Source organism: Cygnus atratus, chromosome 12, assembly GCF_013377495.2.
Source record: "Cygnus atratus isolate AKBS03 ecotype Queensland, Australia chromosome 12, CAtr_DNAZoo_HiC_assembly, whole genome shotgun sequence".
NCBI lineage: Eukaryota > Metazoa > Chordata > Aves > Anseriformes > Anatidae > Cygnus > Cygnus atratus.
In genome coordinates, this window is record NC_066373.1 from 5,300,616 (window position 1) to 5,314,353 (window position 13,738).

At 39.2% G+C, this 13,738-nt stretch overlaps 1 protein-coding gene across 1 annotated transcript in view; it reads right to left on the minus strand.

Annotated features, from left to right (window-relative positions):
* Positions 1-13,738, minus strand: part of CDYL2 (chromodomain Y like 2) — a 59,129-nt gene that overhangs the window by 12,314 nt on the left and 33,077 nt on the right. The window contains exons 3-4 of the mRNA XM_035543185.2: positions 6,824-7,041; positions 4-176 (exon numbers count right to left, since the gene is read on the minus strand). Of these exons, the coding sequence (XP_035399078.1) occupies positions 4-176; positions 6,824-7,041 (391 nt within the window). The remainder of the gene's footprint in view (positions 1-3; positions 177-6,823; positions 7,042-13,738) is intronic.

Genomic DNA, 13,738 nt, shown 5'->3' on the forward strand with positions numbered 1-13,738 from the left:
CACCTTATAGCTTCTGCAATCCTAGTGCTTTCCTTTCTTCTGTCATTGGATAACCTGCCAATTAAATATGAGTAATCTAGGCCACTACAGAATACACTTCCCACTGCGCTGAGAAGTAAGAGTTTACTGTCATCAGCTGATGCATTGCACAATGCTCTCCGAACTTCCTTCATGATCTGTGGATAAAGAAAAGTAAACAATTCGACATGCATGCCGTTGCAATATCATTTCCCTACTTTTACAAACCTTATTGATTTTGAGAGACTTAAATTTTGGGCACTATTAATACTTACATCAATGATATATATTTATATAATTTTAATAGAATGATAACACTGAGAGTTTGCAAAATATTTTGTCTTTGGAAGTGCTTTGTAGATGCTTATTAATTTAAAGAGGTTTTAGAGCTTGGCTGTTCTTTGCTTGTTCTATGGGAAATTCTAGCTAGCTTATGCTATTTGCTTACAATTTAATAATTTCAAATACCACTTTTTTGTTTTCAAAATTCAGTGTACATCACTGTAACACAACAATAGCCTTTAAACCTCAACAGGTTGTAAATAAAATCTGTAAAACCCATCTTTCAGTTCTTCAACTGCTTTGGTTTGTATGGCTTGAACCAGAGCGAGGTAGCACAAGAGGACATCGTATACAACATCATGACAAATATATTATTCATTTTTCTGCGGTCAGTGATATTGTTACAGCCTACAAAAGTTAGAACAAAAATGCCACTAGAGAGAGAGACATTTTTACACTCTGATTTAGGACTGGATCAAGCTATTAATCACACCATAAATCAAACTAATCAAAATCTGTATGGGATTGAGCTGCTGCTATTGTAAGAAAATAGCCTTTCATCTGAGTACAATTGTTTTCTTAATGATTTTTAAAAGGAAATGTTATTTCATGAACTTCTGATGAGCAACTTGTCACAGTTCAGCACAGTTCGTAAGCTGTAATCGGTTTAAGCAATTTGAGCTTCCCCTCTTCTCGTCAGTGCTTTGCTCTTTGCTTCAGTAGGGCCCTGATTTCACCTAGTGTGGCACTGCCTGGGCTTGAACATCCTCGTGTGTTCAAGCACCTCCTATGCACAGGGCCCTGCTCAGCCAATTTTTTCTCATTTGCTCTCAGAGTAAATTTAAGTAAAAGACAGCACAAGGTGGATGGGGCATCAAATTTGGTTTCTCCGAGAGAAAACCAAGATTTTTAGCTTGTGATTATTTCTGTTCACTACCTTCTTTTTTCCCCCAAAAAATCTTTAGATCTCCAAAGTGCTGTATTTAAGAAACACAGAAGTTTTATTTTTACTCTTCTAAATAGGTAGACTTCTATTAGAAATGTTGTGGTTTCTGCGAACAAGTTTGAACTTGTATGTTCATGCCATGGAGTGCGGTGCTACCTGTCTGCTTTCCATACGTTTGCATAAAAACACCCCGTTGTTACTGGCTGCTGAGGCTGGGACGTGAGAAAGCAGGTGGTGAATTCTAGGTGCTTTACTACACGTGCTTTACTTTTACACGTGCACTTCGGAGTTGCTGCACTACTGAGTATGTGGCAGTGGGTGGAAGTGAAGCAATTAAAAGCAGCAGAATGTGGATGTGCATTAGAAATTCTTGTGCAGGTACAAAAATGGCATTAGGAATATTGCAAGTACTGGTTCTTCTAAGAATCTGAGAAGCTGTTTAGCCCTCAGTTGGTAAAAATATAGGCAAAACTGCACATTTTGTAAAGGGCAAACAAAGGCAAAAAAACCCAACAAATCTCTGTCCAAAGTTGAAAAAGAAACTTTAGAAGGTGGTAGATATTAGAAATAAAAAATACATATTTTGATTTTCTTAGTTCCATGTGAGTGCAAGATTGCCTGTCCCCAGAATCTGCTCTTTCTTAGGGAAGGCGTATAAATAATATCACAGACTAACACTCAAACATTTTTATGTACACTGAGGAGCTCTGCCACGAAGTGGTACTCTGTTCACTGAGTTCCCCTTCTGTTCCCCTTCCTGCAGTGACATTTGCTTATGTGCCACCTCTTTGATGTTACCGCTGCTATCCTTCAAACACATCCCTACCACTACAACCCTGGCTCCTTTTTATCTTACCCCTTAGTGATTTGGATTGCTAAAGCCATCTTAGAGTTGGTACACCAAAATTTGGAGCAGAGATTTTGCTACCTTTAGGAAGAACCAATATTCTCCTGTCACTGTTTTTTCAGTGTTTTGGAGAGAGGGATATTGAAGGTCCATTTGTAGGAATTGATTTCTGGCATATGGTTGAAAATGGGGAGGCTCTGACAATGTTCTGGAGAGTATTTTTGAGCAGGAGTGGAATTTTATTTCCACTGCTTCCCTAATTTCTAGCAAAAGAAAACAGCATGACAAAATGGAAAAACGTAATGTAGAAGTGTTTTCGATCTCCAAAAGATTTTTTTGTTTGTTTGTTTTGTTTCTGGAAATATCTGTAAGTTTGATGTTAATGCCATTATTAAAAGGTGCTCAGAGCTCACTGGAATATACTGAATCCAGTGAAGTCAGTTGTCACTCCCTTGTTCTGTGACATGACTCCTTGGCTGTGCCGCCCCAAATTCACCTGGTTACCTTGTCGTCTTGTCCCTCAGCCTATCTGCATCCAGCCTGCTGTGCTCTGTTGCTTCTGAATGCCTTGGCACCGTGGCTTTCAGCACTGATTATTTAGGTATGGATATTTCCCTGTAGATGTTTATACGATTACAGCAAAGCTACTAACAATAAAATACGATAAAAGAGACTGTTTGGGTTTAGGGTTAGAGAACTGTGTATTAAACTGCACTACTCTAAATATAATTTTGGTTCAGAACCTGCTCTCTGTGTTTAAGTATGAATTTCTATTTAATGAAGCAATGAATTCAGTTTACATATAGAGAGATGCTATGTGTTTTAGTTCCATTTCTTTATCAGATTCTAAGCTCTTTTTCTCTCTTCCACAGTACTTAAGCCTTCCTTCATTTTGGTATAACTGTGGCATTTGTCCAATTAATTTTTTTTCTTTCTGTAGTGGACCAGACCTAATGCCACTATTTGCAGGGCTCCACAGCAGTATTCTCCAGTTCCAAGCTTTTTTTTTTTTTTTAATTAGTTTTTTTTAATGTCCTTTTAGGCAATTATCACTTGTGGGGGCAGTATTTTTATTTGCATTTATTTGAATAACATTTATGAAGAAGCTTTATACAAAACAGTATGGCCCAGTCCTTCAGCTTATGAAAATCTATCAGCTTATAAATTCAGACCAACCCTAATGCTCCACTTACTGATTTATTGAAACCCAAATATATAATAAAATTATCACTTTCTCAAAAGTTGCTCATTTTTTTTAATCCTGTCAAGAAAACAAGTTGGTTAGTCCTTTAATAGGACACCTTGTATTGCAAAACAAACATAAAATGTTTAATGGTTTCATTAAACTTCTAAAAGTTTATTTTAATGCCTTTCACAGGACAGAGGAAGTTTTAAAAGGCATTTGGTGCCCTTTGCTTTCAATATCGCTTACATTCTGGGGAAATCAGGAAGCTGGGAATTTATCACCTTAATTATACAAAGTGTCTTCAACAGAAGTCTCTCGTTTATATAAATAGAAATACTAGATTAAAAGGTTAACTTCTCTGAATCTCTGAGGATTTGTTATTGATATCCTTACAGGTAAATATTCTGTAAATATTACAGTAAAACAAAATTTTAAAGCCATTCAGTTGTTCTTGGAGCCTCTTCCTCAATTGTGCCTTTTTACACAAATGCACTTTTTGTTACTCACTGGCTCTTTATGCAAACAGATTCTGAGTCCTTTCTGTTTGACAAACAGAGGAGTTACGAACCTGTAAGGTTGGCTTCAGGCATAAGTGTGGCCAAAGAAATAATTTGTCTTTGTATGTGAGCAAAAATACAGAAAACAGTAAAATTGTATCTGCTCCCCCACCTTTTTTATTTTAAAAAGTCAGAAAAGTTGTAAGTAAGGAAAAGCGAAGGCAAAGCAGTGCTCCAAAATGCACCTGGTAGAACTTTAAACCCTTCGGTTCTCATGGCTAGAAATTTGAAACCTGCCTCTTTTGTAGGTGAACTGTACTTGAGGTAGTTATATCCATCTTCAGTGCACACATTAGCTGTTTGGGGTACGTTTTGTGTTTAATTCAGTGGAATATTAATTCCTATCTGTATTAATAATATGCCGTAAAAACAGTGGAAGGGTCCATTTAATTGAAACAGAACTTGCAATGTGCTTAGATAAAACAGCAGCAGCATCAAAATTGGAGAATGAACTTCAGAAGCAGCAAAAGGCCTGTGAGAGACAATGCCCCAATGGAAGCAGTAATGATGAAATATTTTTGCATATCTGCTTTAGAAATTAATTTTAAAAGTGGCAAGCCCGAGCCACTGCAAAACCAAACCAAAACCAAACCAAAACAAAACAATCAAAAAACCAAGCTATGCCATTTCATGACACTGGCTTGAAAGTTTTATAAGGTCTTGTAAAATGTAAGGAAGGATTTCTATAGTCCCTGTACATTTTGTAGAAAAATCTCAATTACTGTAGCGGCACTGAGCCAACTTCGGTTGGCGCAAATGCTGCTGGAAGAGCCTTGACACATTTTGTGCTAAACCACAGGTGTGATGTGGTTACCAAAATGTAGGATGAAGATTCAGGTAGACTTTTCTAAGCCTTTTATTTTTTATTTTTTTTTCCTTGTAGAAGTAAGTTTCCTGGCCACAAGTACAGTATCATGTCAGTGATAAGGAGGCAAAGTTTTGTTTTGAGTCAGCTTTGACATGCAGAACACTGTGCCGTAATTCTAAAGTTCTTAGTTACTTTAATTAAAGTGAAATTGAAGCAGAAATAGCAGAGGGCAACGGATGAACAAAATGATTGGATTCCATCTGAAGATTAAGGTAAAACCCAAAGGGAAGCAGTGGAGCAGGGGTGTTTACAGGTGAGAGTGATTTCTTATGAGATTAATTTTATAATGATTGTGGGCAATGCACACCTTTCCCTTTTTTTATTTATTTTTTCCTAATGTGGATGGCTGAGAATAACCAGACCGCTATTTTGACCACACTGAGTCAACCTGCTCTCTGCAAGTTAATCATTTTCTATTTGGCAAACATAATTTACTGAATGTTTAATCGAGCTTGAAGTTAGCGTTTCTTTTGGCAAAATGAAACACACTCTCTTACATCTTGTAGGAGTTTGGGGTTTGTGCCTTTCTATTCAGTGGTGCTGTAAGGGGCCAAAATAAAATTGTTGGACCTTCCCTGAACTACTCCGTCAGTTTATCTTAGGTCATGGGTGACAAACTGTAGGGACAGCACATTCAACATACTCCTTTCAGTTTCTTAAATTTTTGCTGAATTTACCAACATGGGAGGTGCTGGATTTTGTGGCGAGTGCCCAAGGGCTGCAGCCTGGAGCGAGGCCAAATAAGCAGTTTCATGGTTGCCAGCAAGCAGCCTTCAGAGGCTAACAGCTTTCAATTGCTCTCAGCCTGGATGAGTTTTAAACAGACAAGTGCAGAGAGCTCATTACCTTGATTAATTCCTGGCTATCCAGATTCTGGTCAGTAAAGTAGTTCTTTGAAATGTATTTCCGAGTTGTCAAATGAGCTCCCATAAAGGTTCTAGAAATAGTCAATGCTGGTGATGCAAGGAGAGGACTATTACGTGCTCATCATTTATTCTTAGGCAGAGGTGGGCTCCAGGCATATTGAAAGTTTTCAAAGAACGAAACAGATTGGTTTGGCAGACCTGAAGAGCTTGAATTAATTCATTGGGCAGTGCATTTGAACGCTGCTGATGTGGAACAGCACAGCCAGCAGTGTAAAGATATGTCTGTTCAGCCTGAACATGCTAAGTCCTTGATTTCCTACCTTTTTTCAGGCCCTTGAGCTCTTCATTTAAATTACCTGCAGTGTCAATTAGTGGCAATTAATACATGGATGGAATGATGGATTTGATGCAATCATCTAGCGTGTTTTTAGGGACTAGTATTAAAAGCAGGTGTTTGGTGTTCTGAGTTAATTACTGAGATAGTCCTTTTAAATATTAAATAGACTAAAAACTAGGAGCGATAAAGGTATGTACCGACAGTTTTAACTATTTAGTATAATTCTAGGTATTAAAGTCCATGTGTATGTGTGCATTTGGGAAGGTGGAGTCAAATTTAGGGCCCACAGCTTCTCAGCCCTTCCTGTGACCACGTAGTACAAGCTACAAGCCTGACCGTAAGTGTATAATGTTTTGGAACAAGGGAATTCATTAGTATCGTGTATATATTGAACATCTTTATGCAATTCAGCTGAGACTAGAACCCTTAATTGGCAAAGATTTCATAACTAAAGATTTCATAAAGTGATTCAGAAAACAAGCAATTAGGGATTGAGGTATAGTTTTACTGTTACTGTTTCAGGATATAACCTCAAATACCTTCATATGCAACAACTGGAGCACTGTTTAAATTAATATAACGAAAGAGACCAGATTTCTACTAAGGACGGTAAATATCAATTACTTCAGCATGTGAACAACAGCTTCATACAGCTCCATGCTGGAAGTACAGACTGTCATTCCTTTCCTTCCTTCCAGTTTTCAGTTTCAGACATGCCAATTCAAAATCAATTTCCATTGCATTTTTTTCAATAGAAATCCCAACCATGGAAAAATTAAATATAACTGAACTCCATAATTTCTTTTTTAAGATAATAAATCAGCATGAAAATACATAGAATACAGCTCAACTGCAGTGTTTCCAGATAACCCACACATCAGCATGGTTTCTTTGGCTTTTAGGGCTACATGCTTACCTCTGGGGTCAGTGCATTGTTATCTGAAGTCTGACTTGAGAGCAAAATATGTGTGAAACCATCTTCTTTCCGGACTACAATGTCCCTGAACCGGCAGTTACTTTCATTTTGACGCACGCTGTATCTCAGTCTCTTATCGAAGACATAATCTTTTTCCCCATCTAGTTTCCTTTTCACAGTGCTGTGTAGATTCAAGCTGCCATTGGCCAGAGAAGAACCTTTCAGATGGAAATAATCAGAGCATAATTATGTCTATACTTTCAAAGAAATGGAGTCATACTTTTTATTAGTTTAAACATAATGCAATATTTACAATAGCCTCTACATGATAAGTTTGGTAAATCAGAAATATGCCTGTCTAGTCAAATATGGCCTCAAGCCATTCCTATTATTCTTTAAAGCCTGTATATTCCAACACGCAGTTCCTTTTTGTTCTCTGATCAGACAACCACTGGGTCAAATGACTTGTAGCATGTGGGACTGGTACTCTTAATGGGATTCAGCTCTGCTTTGAAGATGAAAGCAGTTGTATCACGGTCTGTCCTATCACTTTGGGGTGACCCCTGAATTCATTAGGAAATTCGAATTCAGCTTTGGACAAACTTGACAAGGCAAGTTTCATCCAAATTCCATCTTTCAAAGTTACATTTTCTTTCTTTTATGATGACCAAAAAGAAAAGTGATTATGAAATGATAATTTTAACACAGGTTGTCTCTCATTGCACATCTCTATGTGATGGCAAGTTAGGGGAGTTCTTACTGAGCTGATAGATACCACAACTGGATTTCCCTTCCCTCTACCCATATGGTTAGCATTAGAAGTAGCAGTTAGCCATCACTGATCTGATCCCAAGCTTCTCCTCATTACATTTTGCAGTCACAATAATAAGCTGACTTCTGACTAACAGATACGATGTTGATATTGGACCTCGTATATTGAAAGGATTAATGCCGATGCCATTTTGGAGGGTATCCAGCATTAGGAAAAAAAACACAGAACTATGAAAATAAAGACAAAAGTTCCTTCTGAAACATAAATGAGAGTAATAACAGTTTATGCTGTAAAAGCAGGTTATTTTGACATACAGTTTGTATGACCTGTATGTTATTATTTTGCTCATCTTTGCAGTTCCGTTGCAATAGGCAATGCGTCGGAAAATCTTTACAAGATTTCTATGCAAGACTCCTTTTCTAATTATAGAAGTTTCACACAATTGCCATTAAAAGTAAAGCAGGGAGAGGTTATTGATGAACAGGGAGGAACAGGGATTAAAGCCACTCTGTTCATTGAAATAGTTTCCAAATGTTTTTGTTTGTTTGTTTGTTTAAATAGACGTAAAGCTACAATACTCCCTCTTAGAGAAAGGCTAAGATGCAAACCTTGCCAATGCAAACTAATTCCAGCATCTGGGATGAAACAGCTGAGAATTTTTAAAGGGGAGATGACATGAATAGAACATAATTTAAATTTTATAGCTTAAATGACCACTCTCCAATTAAAAATGCTCTGTTGGAGTGCAATTGAATGGTAAATTCATAACAGATCACTCTCTAAAGCAAAACCAGTTACCTTCCATTTATGTCAGCTACGTTTCAACTTGATGTTTGTGTAGCTAACTGAATGGTCTGGTGGCTCACAATTGGCAATGGCCTGTGGAATTGTTCAGTAGGTGAAATACCCGTGTACACCCTGCAGTTATGATATGTGATGTTAAAAATATGTAGAGTGCTTCAGAGTAATTATTCAGAGTACTTAACTGGTACCTCCCTTGGCTTCTTCATAGAATGGGTGTGCATGGTGTACACACACATCTACATACAGAAATGTATGTTTGTTAAAAAGTCTGCTATTTCTGTCAGTCATGAAACTCTTTTCATAGTTAAACTAAGAGATCCCATCCAAAACATTGTCCTTATTGTAATAAAGAGAGGATTTAACTGGTGCAAATGAATGTCTGTGACAAATTAGGTTAAATCATCAATTTGAAAAAAAAAAGTATTTGAAGCCAGCCAAATTTGAAAATTTCAAGAATTGAAATAATTAGTATAATATAGCGAAACAAATTAACTATTTGATTTGGGTAGACATGCAGATATTATATTTTTATCTACTCAGTCCTTACTATATTGCTTGACCCAGCAACAAACTACTAGGATATGAAGAGGTAAAACTCCCAGAAAAGTATAAAGAACTTATAAAACCAGAGGCATGAATGAACATTAAGTGGAATATGTGTCCGACTAACTGTACTGATAATCTACCTAGCATAGAAGATTAAGCTACATCTATTTTAAATACAGACACTAAGAGAATGGTAGAAGATTAATTCACACAGCTAATCCAGATCAGCAAAAAGCCTCACAGAAATAATTTTTCATTTTTTTTGTCACATTCTTCCTTGTTCGAGTAATGTAGTTGGTCTGTAAATTAAACATATGATGTAAGAAATTATAGATCTTATCTGTATTCTAACTGCCTGCACGCCAGCTGACAAAAACTTAACCTTGGCAGAGAAATATCTAAATTAAATTTGAGAGAAACGTAAATGGAAAAGCACAATTTCCAAGAATGGATGATTAACAGAACAAGATGCAGTGAGTAAATTGTTGTCTCAGTGTATACAGTGCATCCTTGTAATCTTGTTTAATCTGATAAACCGGAGAAAATGATCAGCAAAATCCAAAGACAACACTCCTGCGAGATCAGGCCAATTTAGCATGTCTGCTGCAGAGATGTGATGGAGCTACTGAAGCCTTGCTCTGGAGCCACTAAAGCATCCAGATTGTCTTTGCATGAGCTTTAATAGTTAGCACCTGCTTAAAGCACACAAGGGTTACAGTACCTCAGCATGTCAGAATGAAAAATGGCTGAGTCAGGAAACAAGAGGCCTTCAAAAAGCAATCTGTAATGCATGTGAAATAAATTACGGACATCACGAATTAAGTGAGGAGGCTTTAGGTACTTCTAAACGTGGTTTACCGGCTTAGCAGTGAGTATATGATGCTCAGTCCAAGTACAAATTGGAAGCAGAAAATAATTCTTCCTGTACGGGGAGAGTAATGTAATCATTAACGTTTTTGTGAAGGTACCTAAACACATACCAGTATTTAGAAGTTTCAGTATTTCTTAAGGGAACTTAAGACATTTCCACACCACTGGTGCATGCAGTACTCCTCCGAAAATGGCAATAATGGATGCTACTTAAGGAGGACACCCAAGTTGGCCACTTTCTGCAGTCCTTTGCCCTAATATCATCCCTCATATTGGACAAGAATATGAGAAGACTGATCCTTCCCATTTCCTTCAGTATTTCCTCGTGGACCTTTCCATGGATTTCTCTAATCCCTTTCTGAGCCTGTTGATGCTGTCTGTCTCTGCAGCCTCCTGTGGTATGAGTTTGAGAAGTTTAGTAACCACTACACAGAGGAGAATTTCCTTTCATCTGCGCTTTTATCTGATGTTCCACCAGTTTCAGTGAGGGGTCTCTAGTTCGGCTATTGAGGGATTTAACGCACAACAGTTCCACATTTATTTTACCAGAGGCCTTGGTGATGTTATAAACTTTGATCACATCCCCTCTCAGCCTCCCTCTCTCCAAAAGGAAAACTCTTTTGTTTTGTAATCCACGACATCGTCTGAGCTGCCGGTCCCTGTACCTTGTACTGCACTACCACCAAAGGGAAGGACATGTCACGATGTTCCCGTTGCTGCCGTTGGAACGGGAAGGTGCCTAAAGACTCCAGATCACTCTGGGGTTCTGTTATACTGGGCACTGCAGGAAACAGATCAGAAATTTGTAGTCTAAAAAAAATGAGGCAGACAAAGAGTAGGAGATGAGAGAGCAGAAAACGTGCAGTGAGCCTCAGATCCATCCCTCTGGGCTTTCGAGGACTCGGATCTCCCCATCTCCTTCCCCTGTTCTGCTGTTTCCACTCCAAGAGACAACAGACACCTCAACCCACCTTTACTTTCTGATCCTTTTTTTCTGATTTTCATCACAGCTCCCCATTCGGTGTGAGGGAGCAGTCTCTGTGCCACCACTTGGTGCTGGCACTAGGGTACCAGCCGGCAGCCACACCATGAGCAACTGCTCTAGCTGGAAAAAACCTTCCTGCAAAACCTTCCTTAATTTTCCAACAGATCGGGTTCATCTTGTAGGCTCAAGAGTACTGAAAGGGGAGGGGATGGGGATAACGACCAGGATGTCGTGGGAAGAAGGGCTGGGCTGCTCCTTTTGTTAGCAGCACGCATTTATGCTGACCGAAAAGGAGCTATGGGTTTCATTTTTCTAGGTGAAATCAACCACATTCCCTTATTCTGCCTGGTAAAACAGCTTGGCATTCCTCTCAGTCTTTCCAACAGCCTTTCTCTGCCTCCTTTCTGTCTTTCTTGTGGGCAATGGTTAATACTGTACATACTTAAAGGCAGTGCTCTGGTGATAATTTACTAATAATTTCAGACTTCTTCAGCTAAGGGAGCATCTGTAAGATATCTAAAAGCAATGGGTTTTTATGCAAACTGAGAAAGCAAGCATATTTGGTTGTCTCTTACTGCCAGTATTTCTCCAGAATAAATAAAACAGAACAAGCTAAAAAAACAAGAGGAAACAGTGACTAAGTTCATAGAGAAAATTTAAATTAAGGGCACCATGAGACTACAAAGATTTTCGTAATGGAGAAAAACAGTGGTTAGTGATACATGACAAGCAAAAATTCTTCAGCAGATGGCACAGAAATAGAGCGATGTAGGAAAGGAGAGAGGAAATTAAAAGGGGCTGGTTTTTGATGCTGTCAAGAGACCTGACAAAACAATCACTCTCAATTACAATGTATGGAGAGAAACGGCGAGGTGATAACAGGAGACAACAAATGTCACCAGAAGGAATGCTATTGTTAGCTCCTGAGAGCATTGGTGGATGTTCTCCTGCAGAGGTTTTCAACATGTTCCCATTTGCAGACCCTTAAATAACTGTCAGTAAAGATGACTGCCCTCCTTCTGAAGGGAAGTGCAGATGTCAGGAGAGGTTTTATACAAGAGGTCTGTCCCAGCTCCAGCACGTTGGGGTTCTTGGCCTCCACTAGGGCGCGAATAATTTCATGCAAACATCTGTAGATGTACACACATCTTTCTGGGGTAAATTGCCTGTTCGTGAGAGTTTTATCTATGGGTTGAGCAGGAAACAATTATCCCCAAGAGGATGTACAAAACCAAACACAAATTGGTGGAAGTCTGTCCGAGCCACCAAAAACTAGTTTTCAAATAGTTATTTGTTTCAACAGAGCTGACAGCATGCAGGGCATACCACAGGCAAACAGAAAAGATATTTTTTGATTAGCTGTAGTATGTAGGGTAGTTGTTATATTGCTTGGCTCCATACACTGGGAGTCAAACATCAGTATAATGCAAAGGAATACTGGTTCTGGCTGATGGTTTTTGGAGTCTTTCACTTGTACTCTTCGTCTCTAGACCAACTGAACTTAAAATTTCTAAATACACTTCCTGTGCGCTCGTACACTTAGCTGCGAAATGAGGCTGCCATTTGTTTGGGCTTCATACAGGCAAGCTCAAAACTGACACAGATGTCTGCTTTGTAGGATCCTGCACGGGGCTGCCCGGGAGCCGCAGGGTCCGGGAGCCAAACCCAGGTCCTCTGGGCTCCAGCTTTGTTCTACATATAGCGACTAGGAGCCCTGCGAGCGCTGGTGGGGCACGCTGGGCTTTCAGCCTCCAGACTCGGTGGCAGACAGCCTGAAACCTCTGGCATAGCTGGCTGCCTCCAAGCTAAACGTGGGAGTCCTGCCAAGCAGACTGCCACAGAGCTCCAGGTCTCGGGGGACGGAGCCTTGGGACCTTGGCTCAGATCTAGAGAAAGTTTTGAAACACAAGATGTTTGGAGCAGACCTTCTGTTATTCAATAAGTTGGCATTTTTTGTCTGAAACTTTCTTCATTTGTGATTTGTAAAATTTCAGAGCAGTTTTAGTGTGACATCTACCCTGATTAAAACAGGGCTGTGGCTCTAACTGACATATGGCAGGGGCATGCTGGCATCCTCTGCACCACTTCTCTGCGAGGGTGAGTGCTGAGGAGTTCATAAATTGTTGGAACTGGTGAGGAGTAGTGCGAGGCTCTCTGATCTGACATTAAAATGATGCAAATTCTTATAGCAGGAAACATGCCTTCTCAAGCTCTAGGAAAAAGAGCTAGTGATTTTATTTTGACCACTTGCTCTTGGTAGTCTCATCTACCCTCTTTGTAGCTTTCTCTCTCCACTGTGCATGTGCTGAGTATCACAGAGCAAGACGGGAAGCATTAGCTGCTAGGCCAGGAGCCCTCTGTACATGGCCAAACTCTGGGCTGCTTTGGCACAGCAGTTTTCTACTGAGCACTCTTAAAGGGATTGTTTGGACAGGGCTGGTGGATACCATTCACTGGGTTCTGTGGGGACAAACGGCAGGCTCATTTGACCTTACAGTCCTTTGTAGCCCTTTGGTTCTTCATTAAAAAAAACCCTCTGCATTATGGGAATTAATGCACTGTAAAGACGCATTTTATATCAGAACTTCCACAATTCATAACATATAACAAATGCATTAAAAAATCATTAGAACCAATGAGAAAGCAAAGAAAATCACTTTATACACACCTGTAGTTAGATATGCAAGTCTTTTTAGGGAAGCACCTAACTTTTTAAGTAGACTCATGTGAGCTCAAATCGATAAAAACCCAGAATCCTGAGCTCTCAGTTGTAAGTGTCATTGACATCATCTGGGCCGCTCACACATTTAAAGCTGGCCATACATTTTGCTAGCGTGCTTTTAAGAAGATACTTGATGCCTGAATTGCAGCAGTTGTAAGATGCAAGTATGAAGACTATGCAAAGACAGCTCTACTTCCCAAATCCAGTAGCATTTTC